Below are 19,304 nucleotides of genomic sequence, written 5' to 3'. Positions count from 1 at the left end.
TTACTGCCTATAAAATGGCAGTTTAATGGGTGTCCACTCTCACTCCCCGCTTCCTTGACCGGTGGAGGGTCGTTAGTCGAACAGGTAGGACAAGGACTATAATTCTCCCTTCATTATAAGTATAATGATAAATACTAAGTAACTAAACACTTATAAATTCCCAATCTTAGTTACTTAGGAAAATGTGAATAAGGTGCTAATCCATGAAATTACACTTTGCACTTTGTTTAAGCTGTTAGTGGAGCGTGTGTGGTTAACCGGCACACTAACCTGGACTTAACAAGGTAGGCAAATGGTAACTTAATGTTTATCATAGTATCGTTGGAGCGTGTGTGGTTAACCGGCACATCGATTGAGGGGTAAATATTAAGGGTACCAAGTATATTTGCATGGTTACTTCACACCTTGTTTTGTGATCCTCGGCATCCCAGTCACAAAACCTGAAGGGCACACTCGAGATTGAAACATGCCATTGAAAAGTTCAATGAATCTCAAAAGAATCTAGGAGTTTCAAAACCAATTAAAACCTAATAATACATTTCGTTTATCTTGGTGGAAATTGGTGAATCGTCATTCACCTACCTTCAAATATTTTATAGCTTGGATTACGGCATCCCTCTTCCAAGTTATAAAATAGTTTGTTGGGTCCTAGCCTTAATATATCATATTGGGTGTTATATTAAGGACTTAAATCAACTTTACGTGAATTTCTCCCATTATTGATGTCTGGTTTAGACAACAATGATCTTCCCAAACCAAGCTTTCCTAATGAATATGACTTCCCGAGTTTGGCTCATGGAAGTCATACTTCTCTTCCTCCACCTCCTCCAATTATTCTCCCTAACCCACAAGTTCAAGGTCACTCAAGCCCTAATGGCAAGCAAGGTCTATGTGTGATCACATCTTAAAGTTGAAGTCACATATTGACAAGCCGGGAGAGTTGGGTGTCAAAGTCTTGAGAAAGTTGGATGTTCAATCACTTTCTAAGTCACATAGTGAGTTCCTTTGGGACTACTATGAAACAGACTATGACATGAACCTTAATGATCATATCTATTTGCTTGGTGCTGCTGAATCAGCAATGATTTGGAACGATAGTAAAGCAAATTTGATTAGAAGATCAACTTCCCAAAAACTTTATGGACAGTGACAATGGTGACACTGGAAATCCAGAAAAAGCATTCTCTTCCCAATGGAAAGGGATTGGCCATAGTCAACCCGATTGACCAAATGGTAAAGAGAAAGGCTAAGTCTGAGATAGTCCCATTACCAAAGGGTCCATATGTTTATTTTGCCAAAGGAAGGGGCGTTGATTGCAAAGCTGCCAAATTTACCTAAGGATGTTAAAGTCAATAAGTTTGACTCTACATCAGGTAGAGCCCATTATCTAACTCTGTTAAGTTCTATTCTGAGATCCTCATTACATGATGTGACTGGGTCACATGTTGATGTTTTAAGAATCAAAGAATAGAGAGAAATCTTAAAGGAAGTATATGCTGATTCTGATCGCGAAGGTGGATTTCGATCGCATCAAAATTTTGAGCAGTTGCTTAAGAAGTTATGATATATTGCTAAGGAATAGATAACAACAATTTTCCATGTGGATTATAAGGATAAGTTTTTCAGCAAAGTTTTAAAATAAAAGAAAATTGTTTAATTTTATTTATTTGAAGTATCCTTACAATGGCATTTGTGGAAAAATTGTTGCTTATATGATTCTACTGACAGCAATATTGGAAAATGGATTTGATTCTTTCATTTGTGGTAGTGTCTAAATTTACCAAATCAGGAAAGTTCCTCATCACCCAAGTTTCAATTGGACCGAAACTTGGAATCATGCAAGTTGAATAGTATGATGAATGAGAACTTTCAAGCATTGGAAAATCAAGACTAATTACTTGTTCACATGGATGTGTGAGTCAAGTGAAGGACTAAAGGGATCGAGTACACATTCTTGTGCACTGGTCATGTCCACCACAAAGCTCGTTAAGACTATTTGATTTACTAAAGTTTAGTAAATATGGTTATACTTACAAGTTTAAGTATAATTCTGAAACATTGGAAAAGTCTCAATGTATGGCAGAACGAATGGGAAGAATCAAATTAGGCAGAAAGATAAAAGTTTCTCAAATCTGAAAAGATGGGAGAGTACTTTAGTATCATGTTTGTGATCATCTTAATGATTTAGAAATCATATCACAATTAGTCCTCTAAAGGTCATCTTAGTGCATTCTTATGACTAAGAAGAGGAGTCATGAATTGTTGAAATGGTTAGATCAGGAAGATGAGTCATACTTCGTTCCAAAACAATTCTTAGAGTCATACTCCAAGATTGTAACTTGAGTGACATATCTTAAAGAAAGGTTTAAAACACTTGTCAAATGTAAGAGTAAAATGTTATCTACTCTTGTACATTTGAAATTGGTAAGTTGTGATGTTTTGGATAAAACAGAGACCAACTTAGGCCAATTGTGTAAAGTGTTAGTCTTGATAAAGAATCCGCACTATCTCTTGAATATTTGACCAAGGGAGTCTTATATGTCAAGAGGACAGTGGGAGTCTTAAAGCTCTTGAAAGTTTCAAGACTTAATCAAGAATAAAACCTAAAGTCCTTCACTAGCACACGACTTGAGGTTTATAACCTATCGTGTTGACATATTCTGTGCCCATTCCAGTTAAAGTTGGCTTTGCATAGGAGTTCTGAAAGTTCTCAATTGGTTGCATAACAACTTGGAAGCAATGGCAGGCCCTGTACTGCCAGGTGGCAAAAAGTTAAGATTGCATAAGTTCAGTCCATATGAGTTTGGATTTGTCATTATCCTTGTCTTATGACTATGGTTTTGACGATTCACATGGATAAGAACACATACACCATAAAATCTAAGGGTCATAAGGTTTCTCTCCGATTCATGAAAATGATGGTGAGGAAACACTTCCACCAAGTAGATTTGAAGCAGATGGCAAAAGGTCTAAACAATTGAGACTATGATTACGACATCCCTTTTCATAGTTCTGAAATTGTTTAGACACACATGCATGCTATCTAAGGAAAGGTGTATGATTTTGATAAAGTTTTATCAAAGCATCTCGTATCAGAAATCTGAACTTTGGTAAGAAAGTCAATAAAGTATTGATTTCTAGAAGTCCAACTGATTTCTAAGTACATGTCAAAGCTAGTGGGAGCATGATAATTATTGTTAGTGTTGCAAGTTAGCAATGTTAATTACAGAAAACAAAAGTTTCAATTCGTGAGGCTGCAGGGATTGAAAAAGTTGTTTTGCTATAATTAAGGGAGAGGATATACTTCATTTCAGTTCTAAAGGCTTAGATTGAGACCTTAATCATCTTTAGTCAAGAATATATATATGAATTTCATGTTGGATTGGTTCAACTTAAGGAAATTCTATATATTGCGTTCTCAAAATTCGATTATGATTACGGCATCCCTCTTCATAGTCAAATTTTGAAAACATGGAAAATAAAAATATTGTAGCAAAAGACTGGTCTAGAATCATGTCTTTATGTGAGATATCATGAATCGTGTACCATTTGCTTTGGGTACAGGATCGATTGCATGTGCTATAATATTTGTCATTTCTAAATTTTTCCAAATGCCCAGAGGCATTAAGAAGGGAAAAGGTCTAGAATTGGACATGACTAAAATGATTAAGCAATTGTCGAGGACAATCTGAGGTTTACCAAAGATTGGTTGCTCAGGGACAGTTGGAAGTATAGTGCTAATTTTGGAAGGACCATATTGACATATTCTGAAAAGAGGCATCTCTTATTCAGAAGTGATAGTCAAAATGAGAATATGGAGTTGTATCCATAGGTGGAAGTTATCTGTGTAAGATTAGATAACTTAAGGCAAGAAGCATGTCCAAAGCAATGTACTTTGAATATGAGAATTAGTTTCCATGGAGTTGATCTCCATTGGAATACCTTATAATGACTGTTGACAAGTCTTTGTGACTTTGTACATATTCATTACAGGAGGGTCAGTGCATATAAGTTTAAAATCTAAACATATTTCGATAAATGATAGGAATTTGAAATTCTCACATTTTTCGATAAGGATTTGGGAGTGTGAAATTAGAATTATTGAAATTATGTTCAATTGGTTTATTTCACAAAGTAAGGTTCATAGACAAACATAGAGTACATACTTGGTGTATAGCAAATCTATTGTTTAAGAAAAACATAGTGTACATGCTTGGAGCATGGGACAACTAGTGTTTTTAATTCAAGTATAAAGTTGATAAAACCGAAACAATGAATAATGAGTAATCAATATGGTGATAAATAAAAGTGTTTATTTATATTCATAGGGTTTGATACCATATTTGATTCATTTATTCTTGTGTTTCACTTTGCATGTTTTGACTTCCAGAATAACTAAGTCGCTCTTCCTGAATGATTAAGTTATTCAAACCATCCACAGTCGGTCATATGTTGGAAGTAGATATGAATCAAGACTGTCATGGGTTGGTTTGTAGAGGTCCAAGTTGGTAGACAAAGTGGTGCTACAACACTCATGAGTGCTCATAAGTTCTGAGTATTGGATTCAACCCACGCTCATTTGAATCACTTCATGGATTTTATCACGAGTGATCATGAGACGATAATATCTTATATTCTTAAAACCTAGAGATATGAGTTGTTACTATGAGTTGGTTATACATTGATTGCACGAAAACGCATTGGTAACTCGATGTTATAAAACGTGCCTTTGTGTATGATTCAACAAGTAGTAGAACAAGCCATATGAGTCGAAGTTTATCCATTCCTTTTACCTTCGGGATAAAAGCGATATCTGTGGGCCCTTCGATGATTTAGCGATGACACATGTGAGTGCTTGGCCAAGCCAGGACTGATTTGATTTGTTCAATCAGTCAGTCATCATAAATCGAAAATCGAGAAACAACAAATGGACAGAGAGAATGATTATAATCCATGTCTCAGTCCATATGATATCTAGAATGGAGGAATATATGATCCCTTATCTAATGGACAAGTCATTGACAAGGTCAGAGTTCGACAGCGGCTTTAAGAGCTACGATTGCCAGTTAGGTTTTGAAGTCATACTCAATAATAGTTTTAGACTTATCCAAGTGGGAGACTGTTGGATTAATGTCTAAGTCCATAACTATATTTGGTATGTACTTGACCTGACCCGGCATGGTCCATTTGGGTTGCACTTCACCGACACAATTTATATGGATAGTCTTTTGAGAATAGTATATTTATGATTTATATTAATATATTATAAGTTCTAAAATATTAATATGGAATCATATTATTTAATTAGTATTGATCAAGAATTAATTTAGAATTAATTAAGTGATCAAAAAGAACTAATTAAATATGGACTCTTATATATATGGAATGGGCCAAGTTCATTTAGGTTGGGCTAAGCTTTCATGGATGGTCCATGGAGCTTTTAACCCATGGATCCTATGTAAATGAAAGGTCATGGGTATTAGGGTTTACATGGATGTAACCCTAATCCTCCATAATATATAAAGGGGTCCTTGGCTCACAAAATTGGAACAAGTGTGTGAAAATAAGAGTGGGCCGATTTTAGTGTGCATACATATTCTCTCAAGTTCTTCCAAGGTGTTTTGGTGATTTGTGATTCCATTTGAGGCTTCCACACTATTGGGGCTAAGCTCTTAAAGCTTGAAGACATCAAGCTACATCAAAAGGTATGTCATCTAACTAGAACTTTGTAGTATAGGTGCTTCATAATATGCTAGTTAGGATGAAACCTTGGAATAGTTAATATTTGCATGTATAATAGAGAAAACATAGATCCAAGGTTTATAGGGTTGCATGTACACCATAGGAGTGTTAGAATGCTCAAAACGCAACAGAAACTTCCATTGACCTGATTCGCTGCTAGCCTTGAGTCAGTCAGGGCCGTTACAACCTTTGCACACATTTGCTTGGCTAGTCGCAATCCTGCGAGTAGAGCCTCGTACTCCGCTTCATTGTTTGATGTGTGAAAATCAAAACGGAGGGCGTAGGTCACTTCTTCCCCCTCTGGGCTAGTCAAGATTAGCCCCGCCCCTGAGCCTTCCCTGCTGGATGCTCCGTCCGTGTATAGTGTCCACGAACTATTGTCGAGCGGAGCTCCTTCAACCGCCCACACTTTCTCCTTAACAAGGCCCCCTTCGTCTGGGATTTCTAACAGGAAGTCGGCCAACGCTTGCCCCTTAATACTTGTTCTCGGGTGGTAACTTATGTCGTGCTCCCCTAATTCGATTTCCCATTTCGCTAGCCGGCCCGACGTCTCTGGTTTAAGCAGTATTTGTTTGATGGGGCAGTTTGTTAGCACTTCGATCTGATGTGCTTGAAAATACCGCCTTAGTCGCCGTGCCGCGTAGATGAGTGCCAGGACTTACTTTTCCAGGGTGGGGTAGTTGAGTTCTGGCCCTTGTAGCGCCCTGCTTACAAAATACACCGGCCTCTGTTCTCCTTCCCTTTCTACGGTTAATACTGAGGATATCGCTTCGTTTGAGGTCGAAAGATACATTTGCAACGTCTCCCCCGGGACGGGACTGGCCAGCGTGGACAACTTGTGTAATGCCTCCTTGATTTTTGGGAGCGCTACTTCTGCTTCGTTCGTCCATTGGAAGTTGCTCTTCTCGATGCAGCCTTTTAACGTGTGGAACAACGGCATGGCCTTGTTAGCGGATTTTGAGATGAACCTGCTCAGAGCTGTAAGCTTCCCGTTTAGGCCCTGCGCGTCCCTGAGGGTTCCTGGGGTTGGCGTTTCGATAAACTCGTCCACCTTGGTCGGGCTGGGCTGGATGCCCTGCCTGGTGACATAGTACCCCAAGAACTGCCCCTCTTCCACCCCGAACGTGCATTTAGCCGGGTTTAGCTTCATCTTTACCTTCTCTAGGGTTTGGAAAGTCTCATCGATGTCTTGTAACATCTTGTCTTCGTGTGGACTCTTGATCACCATATCGTCCACATATACCTCAATGTTTCTCCCAATTTGTTTGGCAAAGATCGAGTCAACTAGGCGCTGGTATGTAGCCCCGACATTCTTTAGACCGAAAGGCATCTTAGTGTAACAAAAAGTGCCATGGTCCGTGTAAAAAGCCGTTTTTTCCTCGTCCTCTTTGCTCATCAAGATCTGGTGATACCCTTTATATGCATCTAAAAAACACTTCAGTTTGAATCTTTGCAATGACTCTACCTTTTGGTCAATTTCTGGGAGGGGGTAGCAGTCTTTAGGGCATGCTTTGTTTAAATCGGAAAAGTCTATGCACATTCGCCATGACCCATCTTGCTTTCGAACCATAACTGGGTTGGCGATCCACGTCGGGAATATTGTTTCCCTTACTATCCCAGCTTCTGCTAGTTTGGCCACCTCAGTGTTGATCGCCCTATTACGGTCCCCACCCTGGACCCTCTTCTTTTGCTTAACCTCCTTTGCTCCTGGTTTAATTACAAGTTTGTGCGCAATGACTTTCCTTTCTACCCCCACCATGTCCGTGGGGGTCCATGCAAACACGTGTTTATACCGCTTGAGCAAGTCAACCAACGCCCTTCTTATGTGACTCGGGAGATCACATCCAATACTGACCGGCTGGTCAGGGTGCTCCTCGTTAATCACCTCCTTTCCTTTTGCGGGGTCACGTCTCTGCTTCTTGGCTCCTTTAGTTATCTCTGCTGGTTTCATGATTGTAAAGCATTGCAATTCTTTCGGTGGAGTGGCCAGTACTGTGGCTGCGCCCGTTGGAGTGTCGAACTTCATGACTCCATGCATGGTTGATGGAACCGCACCTAGCTTTAAGAGAGCTGTTCTCCCCAGAATAATATTGTGTTCCGCCGCATGTCGGATGACCACAAAGTCAATCAGGGCGGTTTTCTTTTGCTGCTTATCGTGGCTGGTTATGGTCAGGGGAAGGTGAATTGTGCCCAGCGGCCATAGGCTATGGCCGGTGAAGCCGACCAGCCTCCCCGTCATGGGCCGCAGGTTGTCTTTCCAGCGGTCTGGGAGAAGCCGGAAACAATGCTCGTAAATGATGTCCGCCGAACTTCCCGTGTCAACGTAGACCCTGTGTATGGTTACATCCCTGATGGAGGCTTGGATTACTAGCGGGTTGTTGCCCCTCCATCCCTCTGGGCGAGGGTCTTGAACAGAGAATGTGAGCGTGTGCATCGAGATTCTGGTGGTCCCTTGCTCCGTTTGTTGTTCTCCCCTACTTCTCTTACTCCGTATCATGAATATCTCCTTAGGCTGGACCCCTTCGCGAGGTACGTTTTTAGCGTTTTCAGCGTCAAATTTGGCACGCAAGCTTCGTGCTATTTCCACCAGGTCCCCTTTAAGCTGCTTCTCTTCCATTTCTTTTTTCAATACCGAACAGTTAGTTGTGTCATGCGTCTTACTTTTGTGGTACTCGCAGTACCGGTTCTTTGGCGATTTGGCTGGCCGCTGCTTCTCCGACACCGTGTACACCTCCGAGCGACGGCCACGCCTGTCGTCCTTGGCAAATGGTCGGAACCGAGCCTGTGGTCTTCTCGCCTGGCCGTAGTGCCTACTTCCCCCTCGGAAATCCGTGTGACCCGGGTTGTCGTGTCTGGCAGTCATTGCAATTAAGTAGGCCTGTTTTGCTGCTTCACCGTCTTCTTGCCTCAAATATCGCTCCACCCTTTCCTTCAATTCGGCCCGTGTTAGGGGCTTCTTTCCCATGAGTTTTTGAGATAAAGGGCCTGACAAAAGCCCCCACGTGAAGGCGCCGGCTATGAGCCCCTCATCATGCCCCGGTACGTCTAACGTGGCATTTATGAACCTTGTGAAGTAGTCTCGTACAGTTTCACCCTCCTTTTGCTTACAACCTATGATCGAATGAGAGTCTCCCTTGTACTTGCGTAATTGCATAAAGTTGGTAAGAAAAAGATACTTAAGCTGGGCAAAATTGGAAATGCTGCCCGGTCGTAGCGTCTTGAACCACGTGCCGGCGTTGCCGTTGAGTGTAGTTGGGAAATACGTGCACCAAAACCTCTCATCAAGCTTTAATGACGTCATGGTCCATTCATATGTGTCGATGTGGCTATCCGGGTCAGTGGTTCCATTATACGTATTGAGCGTCGGTAGTTTGGCTGTGTTTGGTATTTCGTAGTCCAACAACTCTTTCACAAACGGAGACGTCACACTACGGGAAAGGCATTCGTGGCCTGGGATGGTGGACGGTCCCGGCGGTTGGTATTGTGTGTTTAAGCCATATGGTGGCGGCGTGTGCTAGCCAGGGCTTGGTCCGTAAAAGGGGTACGGCTGGAATGGTAGTTGGAGGGAGTAACTGGAGTGGAAAGGGTGTATAGGGGTCATAGGGCTAACCGTTGTTGTCTGCTGTAAGTTATTGTTAGCGGTGATGGTTGGTCCAGTCCATGTACCGACCAGTGAATAGACAGGTGACGTATGAGCTATCATGGTTTGTGCCAACGGTGGTACTGAAAGCATTGAACTCTGCCCGTTTGTCACCTGGCACGGCGGTGTCGCTGTAAACGACGGTGGGATGTTGAAAACGTGGCCTGGTGGAAGCATCGCTGAGTGAACCGGTTGTGTTTATTGCAATGGCGGCACAAAGAACGGTGGCATCTGAAAGGACGTTGTTGGAAATGGCCCCACCGGAGTTGTTCTTGCTGGTGAACTGGCGGTTGTGGGGCACCTTCAGTGGTTACCGTTGAGCTTCCTTCGCCTATAGCGACCCTGCTGACCGCTGTAGGCGGCGGTGTTTCGTCCAACGCTGCCATGGAGCGTATGGGATTAGCCTGTTGTCCCTCACTGCCTTTGGACGCCATTCACTTGTCACTTTCGTGCTTTTAGTTTGTGTTCTTGATCTCACAAATGGATGACTCCAAATGATACGACCTTGGCTTGGCTCGATCAGTATTGTTCACTTGGATTCCCGGTTGCCTCTGCAAGATCACAAAGAAAGGAGGCCGTCAGCCGCTTTCCGGGAGGAGCTCCCGGAAGAACGCTCTGACGGTCAAGTTAGAGAGTGTTTAGGATCTTTGGGAGTGCGCTCTGAGAGAGTCCAGAGAGCTTACCTCATAGGTCTCAGAGCGTATCTTTTTATACCTAGCTCCCTTGCCTGGTCCGTACCAGACAAGATCGCTTTTTGGGGAGACAGGATCAGGGGCGCTGATTGGACAGTCATGCGCCTTCAACCGTTAGGGCGCTCTTATTGGCTCTGACGGTAATGGTCTGATCCTCCTGCTTGTCTCCTGACCGTATATTTTGTCTCGGAGCTGGGAGCGTCTCTTGGCGGGCACGAGCCTTTCACCTGCGCGTTCCGCTCCCGAGGGCGTCAGCGGACGCTAAGCCTGCTGGGCTGGGCCCAGTTGGTGTGCGCGAACCTCCCGCCTGTGCCTTCCACTCCCGGGGGTGCCAACGGACGCTAAGCCTGCTGGGCTGGGCCCGGTTGGCGTGTCCGGCTCATGTTTCTGCCGTGCTGCCCTAGGCACGTCATCACTCGGCCCCCGAGCCTGATCCTGATCCTTCGTCGGCTCCTGAACTGCCGACTGCTGGCCTAGGGCGTAAAACCACCATTCTGAAAACACATCATGACAAACGTGAGAAACACAGATATATCTCGAGGGATTGCTACTACTACAAGTTTACTGGCCTCATCTCAGCCTTCCTCGATTCAAGTACAGATCCTCTGCTTTCAGTAGTACGGGCCCATACTACATTCCACATCTATCTGTACTTTCCTTAAGAACTGCCTTGACTCCACCAAGTCACTTCTACTGCTACTGATCTCTGCTACTCTCATCCTAGGCTTGCCCTAGGGAAATATCTGACTCCACCCAACCCAGTCCTCAGCTGCTGAAGGCCTCCTTGTAATGTCAATTAGCCATTACCCGAATACCATCACATGTGATGAGGCTCAGATAATCCTTCGAGTAGAATACTCGTCCCTACAACGGTTAGACTCAAACAAGAGTTGCGCAATAGGGCCAAATTCAGCACTCTGAGATTATTCAACCCTGATCACATGTGACGTGACATATTCATCTAATGACTAACTCTCATCACGCAGAGTCCCACAAAGCACAAAGCAACCAGCATTCAGACACAGGAGACTACTCAAGCAATCCTATCCTCATAACAAGAAACTGTACTAGCATACAATGCTAAGCTCATACTATTAGGCATAACCTAAACAGGCTATCCTACTACTGTCTACTCAATACTAGCATGCAATTTTCATATAGCCGAAACATATATAACAGGCACATAAGGCATCCTCCTAGATCCTTACTCCTATTCTAGCATGCTGTTCTACTGAAACTGAAACTGATAATCATAGCATAAACTTGTATTGGTAATTTGGGGAGTACTTACTTGAGCTCGGCTGATCGCATGCACCACACCCTTTTTCTCTTTTCAAAAACTCTTTTCTTTTTAAGTTTTCTTTTTCAAAAATTCCTTTGAAAACATTTTTCTTTTGAAAATCTTTTTACCATTTCCTTAGTTTGAGTCCAGTTACACCCGAGAGTGTGCTTGAATCCCTCAAACCAAGGCTCTGATACCAATTTGAAACATCCCAAAAATACAACCCAAACGTTTGAAAACATTACTAAAACCATAATATCAAATATCATATAATAAAACCATGAGTCGTGTATCTCAAATGTCATAATAAATGTATCAAATCAAAAACAATGTCAATATCATGTCAAAAATATCAGATTCTAACTCCCAGGCTAAAACTGTGGTGTGTGCCATGCCATCATCTTGAGCCCTTCCCCTTGTTAGCTGAAGTACCTGAAACCAAAACTGAAACTGTAAGCACGAAGCTTAGTGAGCTCCCCCAACTACCACATACCATACAATAGCATATAAAGCAACTACTGGGCCTTTCCCACTGCATCAGACCGAAGTCCGGAAACTGCATCGGACCGAAGTCCGAAACTAACCAGGGCCTTGCCCTCTGCATCGGACCGAAGTCCGGAAACTGCATCAGACCGAAGTCTGGAAGTAACCAGGGCCTTGCCCTCTGCATCGGACCGAAGTCCGGAAACTGCATCGGACCGAAGTCCGGAACTAACCAGGGCCTTGCCCTCTGCATCGGACCGAAGTCCGGAACTGACTGAACATAGCATAGCATAATCATAACTATTAGCATAAACACATATACTGCATACTGCATCAGACCGAAGTCTGGAACACATAACACAAAGACATGCTTGAATCACAAAGACATCAAGCACACTGCACTACCGCATCGAACCGAAGTCCGGAACTACTGCTAACTAAACGGGCCGACATTGTGGCCGTAGACCCGTTCCTACTGGAAGGAAAACTCACCTCGAAACGCTGGCTGCTGAGATGCTAAATCTGAAACTGTCTGACTGCTGCTCCGGAACTCCCCGGCTACAAATCCCAAAAACACTAAATCAAATACTGATAACTACTCTCAGGGTAATGATGCTTAAATAGGGTGCAAACCCTATTTAAGCATGGACTGTGGAGGTGATGGAGGCTGGGGTGAGGACTCATAATGATGCTTAAATAGGGTGCAAACCCTAAGGATTAGGGTTTCCTCCTGATGGACCTACTCGCCAAGTCCATTTCCGACTCGTCGAGTAGCCCACTTAAACCCCGCGGTCCAACTCGCACCTACTCGACGAGTTAGGGCTACCAACTCGTCAAGTAGCTCTTATAAAATAAACATTTAGAGAATTACTTTCGTACTAGGAATGGGGTGTTACAGTGCATGCTTGGAGCATGGGACAACTGTTTTTATAATTCAAGTAATAAGTTGATTACCCGAAACAACGAATAATGTGTAATCAATATGGTGACTAAATAAAAGGAGTTTTATTTATACTTAAAAGTTTGGGGCCATATTGGATTCGATTATTCTTGTGTTTCACTTTGCATGTTTTGACTTCCTGAATAATAAGATTATTCGAATGTTCCACAGTCGATCATACTTTGGAAGTAGGTATGAACGAAGACTGTAATGAATCTGACTGTAGATTGTCTAAAGTGTTTAAGACATAGCAAAAGTTTGCTACAGGGTTCATGAGTGCTCCTATAAGATTAGAGCATTGGATTAAACCCACGCTCACTTGGATCGCTTCGTGGATTTTATCACAACTGATTGGTGAGACGATAATATCTTATATTCTTGAAACCGATACGTGTGAGTTGTAATCTGCAAGTTGGTTGCACATTGATAATATGTAAACACACCAGTAACTTGGTGTTATAAAACATATTGTTGTGTGTGATTTGATGAGTAGGTACAAGCGAGCATTGAGTTGAAGTTTATCCGTTCCTTTTACCCAAGGTGGGATAAAAGCGATATCTGTGGGCCCCTCGATGATTTTGTGTTGACACCCTAAGCGCTTGGCCAAGCCGGGACTGAGTTGATGTGTTCAATTGTAGTCTGTTGTCAGTCGTCATAAATTGGAAATCGGGAAACAACACATGAACAGAGAGTATGATTATAATCCATGTCTCAGTTCATATGATATCTAGAATGGAGGAATATATGATCCATTATCTAAATGACAAGTTACTGATAAGATCAGAGTTTGACAACGTCTTTAAGAAGCTACGATTGCTAATCGGATTGTACTTGCACTATAGTTACTAGACTTATCCAAGTGGGAGACTGTTGGATTAGTGTCTAAGCCCGTAACTATTTTGGTATGTACTTGACCCGGTTATGCATGGTCCTTTTGGGTTGCCTTCACCAAAGCAACTTGATAGGATGATTTATGAAGAGAAAGGTTATTATGATTTATTAATATATTATATGAATAATATATTAAGAGAGAAATCATATTGTTTAATTAATATTAGTCAAGAATTAATAAGAATTAATTTTGTGGCTAAAAGACATTAATTAAATAAAAGGGACTAGAACTGTCAATTGTGTGATAGTTAGATATTGGGATAAGGGACTCCATAGAAGTTGGAGTGGACGAAATCTATGGGGAAACCCATTAGAATTCGTCCAAGGCTTCTAAGGAAGGAGTCCATGGGCTGCTTAGGGCCTAAGCAGTCAGATTAGGGTTTCCTGGTTGAAAACCCTAATAGCCTAAGTATATAAGGAACCCCTAAGGCCCCAAAAAACGTGTGGAAGTAATCCCTAAGGGTTCTTAGACGTTTTGGTGCCTCTCATCCTCTCTCATCTTCATCATTCTCTTGCTCTTGGTGTTTGTGAGCCATTAGAGGTGTGACACTTGTGACACTAAGCTTCTTGAAGATCAAAGAACTCTTGTAACAATTGAAAGGTAAGATCTAAACCCTAATTTATATGTTAATTCGATTATTGTATGCTAGATCTAGGGTTTATAAGCTTTGGATGATTATTGCATGTTCATTAGACAAACTAGATCCAAAAGCTTTAGGGTTTTGCATGTACACCATAGGATTGTTGTAGTGCTCAAAACCCATCACTTCTCGCCACCTTTTCGTGGATATAAGGTTCGTTGGAAACAGACCTAGGATGAGGGAGTTATGGTATTTTGAAGTTATTGGCAGATTTGGCCCTTGGTGGAATAAGTTTGCATTTCGGACCCATGCATGCAAAGGTGGCATGCGCGTAAGTACACCCAGTGTAAGCTGGGGTACGCCCAACGTAGTGTTGGAAAAGTGGATGCGGGAGGTTGAGCCATACGCCCAGCGTACTGGAACTACGTCCATCGTAGTGTGCAGTATCCCCAAACCCTAAATTTTAGGGTTGGCTCACTATTTAAACACCTTAAGTCTCAGGTGTGAGCCTCCCTTTCATCCTCCATTGTCATAAACCCTAATCTCGAGCTGTAGCCTCATCCTAGAGTGTTGTGAGCATTTTTATGTGCATCTTTGGTGGGTTTTAGTGAATATCCATAAGTGGAAGCTTTGTGCAAGGTGGTGAATCGAGGGGAAGGCTTGTGGATCTCGACTTTGGCTCCATTTTCAGCTCATTAAAGGTAAAAAGTCCTGACCTTGCTCATTAGAAGTTGAGATCTAAGATTATGTGGTTTTGGTCCCTTTTTGACCTCATGGGTGAGATCTAGTGGTTGGACACCACTCGAGGAGCTTTAAGTTGCTACTCTTAGCCGTTTTGAGGTCATAAGTTCATAAAAATGCTTGCTTGATGCTTAGATATGGTCCATGCATGTTCTTGTTGGGTTTTAATGGATTAGAATGGTTATTGGGTCCCATTGAGTCATGTAAATGCATAAAGGTGCCGACTTTATGCATTAAGAGCTTAGCTGGAAGGTATTCTGAGGTTTTTATAGAAGGACTTAACGGATTAAGTCATGAAATAATTTTTAGAGAAATAGCAGGTACGCCCCGCGTAAACGTAAGTACGCCCCGCGTACTGTAGATTTTGGGAGTACGCTCAGCATACCAGTGTGTACGCCCACCGTAAATGGCCCAGTGCCATTTTGGGCTTGTTTGTCATCTTTGGGCCTTGGATTTGGGTCTTGGGCCTTGAAAGTTAGACTTCTGGACTGATGAATTGTTTTTGGAGTTGGACACCTTCTTGGACTAGGTTATGGGATTCCTTGTTGGGCCTTGTGGGCCTAATGGATTTGGGCCTTTGTGGGCCCAATGGGCTTGAGCCTTGTGGTGTCTTTGGGATTTCTGAAATTTGCTACTGACCAAGGAATTGTTGGGCTTTTGGATAAGGCCCATATGGGGGTTGGGCCCAATTTGGAAAATTGGGCCATTAGTGGGCTTTTATTATCTGATAGTTTTGGGCTTTTTCGTTATTGGTTTGGGCCTCGGTTTTGGTTCAAGTTGGACCAGGGGTAAAATAGTCATTTTACCCCGAGTATGGATTATGGATCATAGTTTGAAACCCAATTGCTAATTGGGTGATATTTTTGTATTGATAGCTTGGGAAGTCATCAGGGCAACAGCTAAGGATTTCTTTCAGTGAGCTTCTGCATTCGAGGTGAGTCTCCTCACTGTTCTATGGGTCGAAGGCACCAAAGCCGGCCCATTTGGTTTATGTATTGTAAGAAGACCCGGGGGTAACCCTTGGCATTTTGTATGAAAGACCAGGAGGCGGCTCCTGCCAATTTGTATGCAAGACCAGAGTCTGAACTCTGGTAATTGTTAGCTAAGTAGTTGTAGATTGTATGCTAGTTCTCTTTGTGATACTTGCATGGAAGACCAGGAGGTGGCTCCTAGCAGTTGTCTATAAGACCCAGGGTTTTGGCCCCCGGCCTAGCAAGAAAGACCACGAGGTGGCTCATGACATAATGGCAAGACTATAGATGGCACATAACACCTTTATTGATTATGGTATATGAATGATATGTATGGCTCATGGTTATGTATGACATGTATGGCTCGTTTGATATGTATGGTATGTGGTGTTTGGGGAACTCACTAAGCTTTGCGTTTACGGTTTTCAGTTTATGTTTCAGGTACTCCAGTTTTCAAATGAAAGAGCTCGGGACGATCGCAGCACATACACCAGTGTTTTCCGCAATATGTAATCTTTGGGAATGAACTCTGATAATTGTTTTATTTGAAATGCTTTCCAATGTTTGGACAAAGTTACAATAGTGTTTTGATTATAATAAAAATGAAATTTTTATCCTTGAATTTTGGGATGTTACAGGTGATGTCTTCGACAACCCATCTCCCTCTAGCTCCGGCAGCTCAACTAGAAAAGACACTGATGATGAAAGCAAAGAGGATTATGGGTGGGGTTAGGGTAAAGATTAAAGGTTTTTGGTGTGGGCCCTTTTTTTAATTGTTAATAATAAACAAATCAAAAATATATATATCAAAAAAGAAATAGAAAGGGTAAAAAAGTCATTTTATGTCCATCGGGGATGGTCCAAGTGAAAAACAAATATTAGAAGGACGACCCGAGTCAATTTTTAAAAATAAGGACTAAACATGCAATTTGACACTTGTGCGAGGGACGAATTGTATAATTTACTCTAAATACTGTTAGAAAAAACACTCATATAAAAAACCTTTTCAAAAACCATCATTTCTAAATTTTTTTCTAGGAATACAACATAGTTTCTGACCATAGATTTTTTTTCTAAGAATACAACATAGTTTCTGACCATGCATCATAGTTTGCTAACCAATGATGAAAATATTTCGGTTTTTTAGTAAAACAAAGCTTTCGTTTTGGGGTATGAATTTAAAAATACAAAACCACTGATTTTTTGATTTCGGTTTCTCATTTTCCAATAAAAGTGTAGGGCTGTAATGTTCTCATTTCTTCGGTTTCAACCTTTTTTTTCTCAATTGAATTATCTCTCTCTCTCTCTCTCTCTCTCTCTCTCTTTCTCTCTCTCTCTCTCTCTCTCTCTCTCTGTATATATATATATATATATATATATATATATATATATATATATATATATATAGGGCTAGGGTAATTTGTTTCTTACATTTATTGTGTGCTAGAATGCACCAATAGGAATTTAGTAAAATTAAATAATTATTTAATTAAATAAAGATAGATAATAAATGATTTCCATAATTGTATGTATATTAAATGATATCCATAATTATAATTCTCTTTTTATGAAAACTGTCATCAATAACATTCTTTTAGAATGAATTTGCATCTAGGTTTTTATGTATGGATTCGTGTTTTGTTTCAGGATACACTCACTTAAAATACAATAAAGTTGCATAGAATATGAAGAAGGAGAGTGTATTCTACTAGAATACACTCTCATTCTGCTAGAATACAATGTCAATCTTCAAGATACGAACTAATTCTGACAGAATATGATTGGTGATATTAATAACGAATTTAATTAGTTTCCATAAAAAAGAATTATAATTATGGATGTCATTTAATATACACATAATTATGGATATCATTTACTAAATTCTTATTGGTGCATTCTAGCACACAATAGATATGAGAAACATTTGAACCTATATATATATATATATATATATATATATATATATATATATATATATATATATATATATATAAAAGAAAAAGGACCCAACCAAAATATCAAAAATCATGTTGTATTCTCTAACAAAAACTTTTTAAGTCAAAAACCAAAATTTTCGGTTATGTTTTTTTTGTTTTACTCAAAAATCGATTCATCCTCGCCCTAGTGGTTAAGAAACATTTGCTCGATTGTCAGCAATTACGTTGTATTCTCATTTTTTTTTATTAAAAATGATGTTTTTTGAAAAGTATTTTTAACATAAATGTTTTTTTTTCAAAAATATATTTAGAAATATAAATGTTTTTTTGGGAAATAAAATAAAACAACGATTTTTCAGATAAAAACTTGAAAACTTAATGTTTTTTTTTACATTACCACTTTTGAAACGAATTTATTTAATATAAAAAATACACTACGGAAGGAAAAGTGTACATATACAATAAAAGAAATTGGTACAGAATTAGCATTAAAACAACGCCTAAAGAATATTATCTAACAAAACAAAACATGTATAGACACGATTTCCGCCAAAGGAAATCAGCAAAATGAGTAGCAGGTTCCATCAATGTAGTGTAGCATTTTAGAGCTTCAACGAATCATGAGGCAACGAAAGGGCTTTTGTTGTAATAGTATCAAGGTAAATAAGAAATGTGTCATTTTCTAAGTGGTTGAGGGTTTAAGGCCCCGTTTGATAGTTGCTGACTGAGAAAGTGTTGACTGGGAAATGTCTGTTTAGGTAAGAAATCCTGATTGAGTAAGAAATCATGTTGTTTAATTGTACATCTGACTGAATGTGCTGGCTAATGAAAAATGATTATTTTACTCTGCTGTTCTATATAGTGATGGATGAAGTTGCTGAATAATTATAAAAACATACAAATTGTCATACAAAATGTAGATTACACACAAGTCATTTAAAAATCCAAATAAAAATTGTCATACAAAATGTAAATTAAACATAAATCATTTAATATCCAAATAAAACATAATGAAATTTAATATAACATAATAATTTAATGTAAAGTACGTGAAAGTAGTTGATTTGCAATCTGATCACGCAAAACACACATATATTGAATGACTTCTTGACCCCATAAGCACGCTCAATAATATTTCTAAGTTGTACATAAACATAATTGAACCTTTCTTCTCTAGTTAAAGGTCCGCCTCTTCGAAAATCCGCTAACCAATACCTAGTATTGCGGTATGGATCCATAAACCCGCGAGTGTTTGTATATGCGGCATCACAAAGGTAATATTTATCTGCAAATGAGTGGACACGTGTTATATAAAGAAGATAGATAATAAAAGTTATATAGAAATTACAAACCTGGTGGAGGAAATGGAAATCCACAAGTCGAATTGAATGCAACTTTTTCAAA

The 19,304-nt window shown here is 40.4% G+C and overlaps 1 protein-coding gene across 1 annotated transcript; it reads right to left on the bottom strand.

Annotated features, from left to right (window-relative positions):
• Positions 1–6,400: 6,400 nt before the first annotated feature.
• Positions 6,401–9,043, bottom strand: LOC145139223 (uncharacterized). The gene has a single exon (XM_079073128.1). It carries the CDS (start codon positions 9,041–9,043, stop codon positions 6,401–6,403), a length of 2,643 nt encoding a protein of 880 aa, XP_078929254.1.
• Positions 9,044–19,304: the final 10,261 nt, after the last annotated feature.

This window comes from Lactuca virosa, chromosome 9, assembly GCF_052849685.1.
Source record: "Lactuca virosa cultivar CGN04683 chromosome 9, Lactuca_virosa_CGN04683_v6, whole genome shotgun sequence".
Classification (NCBI taxonomy): Eukaryota; Viridiplantae; Streptophyta; class Magnoliopsida; order Asterales; family Asteraceae; genus Lactuca; species Lactuca virosa.
Note: the sequence above shows the minus strand (reverse complement) of the source record. Positions and strands in the feature narration are given on the sequence as shown.

What these genes read in the sequence shown, in the direction of transcription:
- LOC145139223 (XM_079073128.1), bottom strand. Translation starts at nt 9,043, where the DNA reads ATGACGTCATTAAAGCTTGATGAGAGGTTTTGGTGCACGTATTTCCCA.